This window comes from Chiloscyllium plagiosum, chromosome 4, assembly GCF_004010195.1.
Source record: "Chiloscyllium plagiosum isolate BGI_BamShark_2017 chromosome 4, ASM401019v2, whole genome shotgun sequence".
In the NCBI taxonomy this organism is placed as follows: domain Eukaryota; kingdom Metazoa; phylum Chordata; class Chondrichthyes; order Orectolobiformes; family Hemiscylliidae; genus Chiloscyllium; species Chiloscyllium plagiosum.
Genome location: NC_057713.1, coordinates 135,364,310 through 135,370,710, shown reverse-complemented (window position 1 = coordinate 135,370,710; position 6,401 = coordinate 135,364,310). Strand labels below are relative to the sequence as shown.

Genomic DNA, 6,401 nt, shown 5'->3' with positions numbered 1-6,401 from the left:
GGGTTGGAGGATTTGAACTATAGGGAGAGGTTGAACAGGCTGGGGCTGTTTTCCCTGGAGCGTCGGAGGCTGAGGGGTGACCTTATAGAAGTTTACAAAATTATGAGGGGCATGGATAGGATAAATAGACAAAGTCTTTTCCCTGGGGCCGGGGAATCCAGAACTAGAGGGCATAGGTTTAGGGTGAGAGGGGAAAGATATATAAGAGACCTAAGGAGTAACATTTTTATGCAGAGGGTGGTATGTGTATGGAACGAACTGCCAGAGGAAATGGAAGAGGCTGGTACGATTGCAACATTTAAGAGGGATGAGTATATGAATAGGAAGGGTTTGGAGGGATATGGTTCGGGTGCTGGCAGGTTGGACTAGGTTGGGTTGGGATATCTGGTCGGCATGGACAGATTGGACCGAAGGGTCTGTTTTGGTGCTGTACATCTCTATGACTCTTTAATTGAAAAGATAATGGATTTTTAAAACAAAAACTGACACACATCAGGAACTGGAAATTATTTTTATCCAAGGAACTATTCAGCTGAACAATGCTACCTCAAAAATTTTTATTTTTTAAATTCACTGGTGGGATGTGTGTGTCACTGACTGGGTGCAGCATTTATTGCCCGTCCCTAGTTGCTCCTTGAGAAGGTGGAGGGGAGCTGTCTTCTTGAACTGCAGTAGTCCATGTGCTGCAAGTTGACCCACAATGCCCTTAGAGGGGGATCTCCAGGATTCTGACCCAGGAATATTGGAAGAACGACAATGTATTTGCAAGTTAGGATAGGGAATGGTTGAAGAGGATTTTATAGATGGTGGTGTCCCATGTTTCTGCTGTCTCCGTCCTTCTAAATGGAAGCGGTGGCGAGTCTGGAAGATGCCAAAGGAACTTTGGTGAATTTCTGCAGAGCATCTTTTAGACAGCAAACACTGCTGCTACTGAGCATCAGTGGTGGAGGGAGTGAATGTATGTGGATGTGGTGCCAATCAAGTGGGCTGCTTTGTCCTGGATGGTGTCAAGCTCGAGTGTTTTGGGAGCTGCACCCATCACATTTCTGACTTGTGGATAGTGGACAGGCTTTGAGGATTGCTGCTCAAAACGTGGTGAGTTACTCATTGCAGTATTCCTAGCCTCTGAGCTGCTCCTCACAGAATCTCTACAGTGTGGAAGCAGGCTATTCAGCCCATCATGTCCACTCTGACCCTCCAGATAATATTTCGTCCAGAACCACAGCTATACTCTATCCGTTTAACCCTGCATTTCCCATGGCCAATCCACCTAACCTGCAAATCTTTGCACAGCTGGAAGAAACAGGAGCATTAGGAGAAAACCTATGCAGACACGAGGAGTATGTGCAAACTCCACACAAACAGGTGCCTAAGGGTGGAATTGAACTCTAGTCCCTGGCACTGTGAGGCAGCAGTGCTAATTACTGAATCACTGTGCTCTTGTAGCCGGTGGAGTTATATGCAAGTGAAGGTCAGTTTTGAGGAAATGGTAACTCCCCCCACCTTGGATATTAATTGTGGAGTGACTCAGTTATGGTAATGTTATTGAATTTCAAGGGGGTGTGGCTGAATCATCTCTTATTGGAGGTGGTCACTGCCTACTATTTGTGTGGTGTGAATGTTCCTTGCCACATTTCAGCTTAAGCCTAGGTACTATCCATTTCGACATGGTCTGCTTCAGTATCCGAGTCATCGCAACTGGTGCTGAACATTGCACAGTCATTGATGAACATCTTCACCCTTCTGTCCTGATGATGTAGGGAAGGTCAAATGGAACAAGTGTAATTATCTGGCTGGCTTCCAATCTCTTTGCCTGTCCTCTTTCTCAGTTAGAAGGAAAGGTTATGTAGGTGAATTGAACTGTTGCAAAACATTCCACAGCTACAATCAATTTCACTTTACCCTCAAATAATAATCAGATATTCTTGATCAGCCAATTATTCTTGCTAGATAGTATATATCTTCATGTAAATAAATAACTAAATAATCTCAACTACCTCTCACTTTCCTGTTTAGTTAGCTGAAATTAAAATAAAACTGGTTTCAAAAATAAAAACGTTAAGCATAATGCAGGCAGGCAAACAAACAATCAAACACAATAAATAGCAAAAAGTAGATAGAACTGAAAAAAATCTGTATATAATATGAAAATTTCCATAAAGCGACACAAAAATCATTACTCATTTTCAGGTTTGAAATGAAAACTAATACCTTCTGCTGTATGTACTTCTGTGCCCTCAATGCTATCGCCTTCTGTAAGCAAAGGAGGAGTTACATTGAGGATAGCTTGACTAGCATTTGAGAATTAACAGAAAAATTCAACATCTGGGTTTCAAATTATTCAATAGCACATCATTTTAACTGAAGAGATTAAGCTTTCTCTTCTAGAATCATACACAATTTTTTGTAGTTTTCATTTTTATTTGGCCTTATGATTGATGCAAGGATCAGTGCAAGATTTTCAAATTAATCACACATACTAAATGATTAAAGCCTCAATTTCTGTGAAACAATGACTGAATTGTTATAGACGTGATTCATGTTTGCTCTCAAAGTTTCAAAATAAAAATAATCGAGAGATGTACAGTGCTTAAACTACTGTAAAACCCACAACTTTCATTTTGGACTATTAGAGACACAATTAGAGTTACGCAGTAGATGTTGGTCTGACCTCCATGATAACCTCATCCCATAAATTGAAAACCAAATAACAGTATTAATTGAGTTCCAGTAACTTATTTTTAAAAGTGCAGCAACCCTCCACTGTCATTGGAAAGCAGTTCTTTTCTCATTTAGTATTAAAAAGGAAAAAGGACTGCTTTCCAATGACAGTGGAGGGTTGCTGCACTTTTATAAATAAGTTACTGGAATTCATTTAGAGTTATACTTATGCTGTATTTTTGTTTGCAGTTCATGACATAAGGTTGTCACAGAGGTCAGGCCAACATTTACTGCCTAACTCTAATTGCCCCGAGGGGAGTTAACAGTCAACCATATGCAGACACTAAATGCGATGGTGGGAGAGGGGTGAAAAGGAGCAAGCACGTATAATGAAGGACAGAGTTCATGGTCTGAAGTCGATGAACTAAATGTTTAAAGCGGAAGACTGCAAAGTGCTGAAATGGAACATGGGATAAGTTTCTCCAACTTGTGTTGGGTTTCAGTGGAACACTGCAGTGCACCCAGGGCAGAACAAATGCCCTGGACTGGACTGAAAGTAGTACAAGTAAACTGCTGTTTCCCTTCTGCTTTTTGTACAGCATGCTTCATGTAGCACCTCTGGGTACTGCTAAAACAAACCAGAGAACTGCAGGTGCTGCAAATTCGAGACAAAAACAGAAATTGTTGGAGAAACTCAGCAGGTCTTGCAGCATCTGTTGAGAGAAATCTGTTGTCTCAAATTTGCAGCACCTGCAGTTCTTTGGTTTATTCTAGCAGCACCCAGAGGACTGTGGTGCAGTAGCTGTGTCCCTACATCTGGGTTTGATTATTACACCAGGACTTGGTGGCTATGGAAGGTACATTCATAATGGCTAAGCAAATCAATTTCCAGCCTGGAAATTCTTCCAAACTATTTAATGGCAGACTATAAGACTACAATGGTTTCCTGGTGAGCTACCCTGCAGAATATGGTTCTGAAGCATTCCCGCACCTGGCCCCATATACCTGGGCCAATCCAATGCAAGTCCATGGCCCAAACCCAAAAATGACAATGATGGTGGAAAAGGGACAATCAATCACTTTGCAAGAGATATCTAAGTACAGTAACAATTAGATCATTGACCATATACATACCTGGACCTTCTTGTTCAGAAACCATCTCTTCAGGCTGAAGTTCAGCATCATCTATGACAAATAGCTTCAGGTTAATATATGAGCGATCACGCATCGTGGTTAAAGTTCATATGTTTACAGGTAAAGGCACAAACCTGAAACAATATCATCAACATCTTCCTCAGTCACTTCTGATGTTTCTGAAGGGAAATAAAAAGTGTTTCTGTAACATTAATGACTTTTCACCACATTTTTGATGATTATATGGATGACAGATATGTAATAACTACCTAGAATTGTGTCTTCTGGTACAACTGAAACTTCAGGTCTAGAATCCTCTAAAAGAGAAAGATACTGATAAAAGGCTCAAGTACAAGGCTAAGTCCCTTGGGCCGGATGAGATTTATCCTAGGATTCTCTGCGAAGTCAGGGAGGAGATTGCAGAGCCTCTGGCTGTGATCTTTATGTCATCATTGTCTACAGGAATACTGCCAGAAGACTGGAGGATAGCAAACGTTGTCCCCTTGTTCAAGAAGGGGAGTAGAAACAATGACTGCAGATGCTGGAAACCAGATTCTGGATCAGTGGTGCTGGAAGAGCACAGCAGTTCAGGCAGCATCCAACGAACTCTGGTAATTTTAGACGGGTGAGCCTTACTTCGGTTGTGGGTAAAGTGTTGGAAAAGGTTTAAGAGATAGGTTTTATAATCATCTAGAAAGGAATAAGTTGATTAGGGATAGTTACCACGGTTTTGTGAAGGGTAGGTCGTGTCTCACAAACCTTGTAGAGTTCTTTGAGATGGTGACCAAGCAGGTGGATGAGGGTAAAGCGGTTGATATGATGCATATGGATTTCAGTGAGGCATTTTGATAAGGCTCCCCATGGTAGGCTATTGCACAAAATACAGAGGCATGGGATTGAGGATGATTTAGTGATTTGCATCAGAACTTGGCTAGCTGAAAGAAGACAGAGGGTGGTGATTGATGGAAAATATTCATCCTGGTGGTGTACCACAAGGATCTGTTTTGGGTCCACTTTTGTTTGTTATTGATATAAATGATCTGGATGAGGGCATAGAAGGATGCGTGAGTAAATTTGCGGATGACACTAAGATTAGATTAGAATAGATTCCCTAAGTATGGAAACAGGCCCTTCGGCCCAACACGTCCACACTGACTTCTGAAGAATAACCCATCTAGACTCATTTCCCACATTTACCCCTGACTAACGCACTTAACACTATGGGCATTTTAGCACGGCCAATTCACCTAACCTGCATATCTTTGGATTGTGGGTGGAAACCATAGCACTGGAGGAAGAACATGGGGAGAACGTGCAAACTCCACACAGTTGACCAAAGTTGGAATCGAACCCAGGTCCCTAGCGCTGCGAGGCAGCAGTGTTAACCACTGAGCCACCATGCCCCCAAGGTCGGTAGGGTTGTGGATAGAGACTGAGGATGTTGTGGGTTACACAGAGCCATAGATAAGCTGCAGAGCTGGGCTGAGAGGTGGCAAATGGAATTCAATGTGGAAACATGTAAGGTGATTCACTTTGGAAGGAGTAGCAGGAATGCAGAGTACTGGGCTAATGGTAATATTCTTGGTAGGGTAAATGAGCAGAGATCTGTGTCCAGGTACATTGATGCTTGAAAGTTGCCACCCAGGTTGATAGGCTTATTAAGAAGGCATAAGGTGTGTTCACCTTTATTGGTAGAGGGATTAAGTTTCGGAACCATGAGATCATGTTGCAACTGCACAAAACTTTGGTGCGGCCACACTGACACACAAATTTGTGAAGCGTTCCATATTTTTAGGATGGCACAGTGGCTCAGTGGTTAGCACTGTTGCCTCACAGTGCCAGGGACCCAGGTTCGATTCCAGCCTTGGGTGACTGTGTGGAGTTTGCACATTCTCCCAGTGTCTGCGTGGGTTTCCTCCAGGTGCTCCAGTTTCCTCCCACAGTCCAAAGATGTGCAGGTCAGGTGAATTGGCTGTGCTAAATTGCCCATACTGTTAGGTGCATTAGTCAGAGTGAAATGGGTCTGGGTGGGTTGCTCTTCGGAGAGTCGGTGCAGACTGGTTGGGCCAAAGGGCCTGTTTCCACACTGTAGGGAATCTATTCTATACACATTGCGCTGGAGTCACCTGTTGGCCAGCCCAAGGATGGTAATTTCCTTCCCAAAAGGACATTACTGAACCAGACTTTTTTTTCCCCTGACAATCTACAATTGTTTCATGGTCATCATTAGGCTATGGCAGAATTTGAACTGACCTTCCTAGAACATTCTGATTTTCTGGATGAACAGTAAGTGACAATACCACTAGGCTATCGCCTCCCCTTTATTGTCACTTTGTTCAAACAGTGGGGGAAGAAACCCAAGTCAATATATACCAGGGTGTATGTTCAGAATAGGTTTCACCTAGCGATAGATTGCTGATTGATTTGTGCAATTTGGACTAGTTGCAGATGTCAGAAGCTGCCAGCATGCCAACTGGTCAGCTGGGCATGCGATTACCTCATGTGTACACAATCTCTTGACCTCAAGGCAGACTACATACTTCTCTCTGTAATGAAGTAACCCATACTGGGAAAACAGTAACGCAACTAGTGACCCCATCACACTT

At 42.7% G+C, this 6,401-nt stretch overlaps 1 protein-coding gene across 8 annotated transcripts in view; it reads right to left on the bottom strand.

Moving 5' to 3' along the window:
* The window catches only part of unm_hu7910 (un-named hu7910), a 225,457-nt gene that overhangs the window by 96,227 nt on the left and 122,829 nt on the right, over positions 1 to 6,401 (bottom strand). For all 8 annotated transcript variants that reach the window (XM_043689310.1, XM_043689302.1, XM_043689307.1 and 5 more), the window contains 3 exons: positions 3,930 to 3,974; positions 3,796 to 3,846; positions 2,212 to 2,253 (listed from right to left, as the gene is read on the bottom strand). In XM_043689310.1, coding sequence (XP_043545245.1) covers positions 2,212 to 2,253; positions 3,796 to 3,846; positions 3,930 to 3,974 — 138 coding nt within the window. The remainder of the gene's footprint in view (positions 1 to 2,211; positions 2,254 to 3,795; positions 3,847 to 3,929; positions 3,975 to 6,401) is intronic.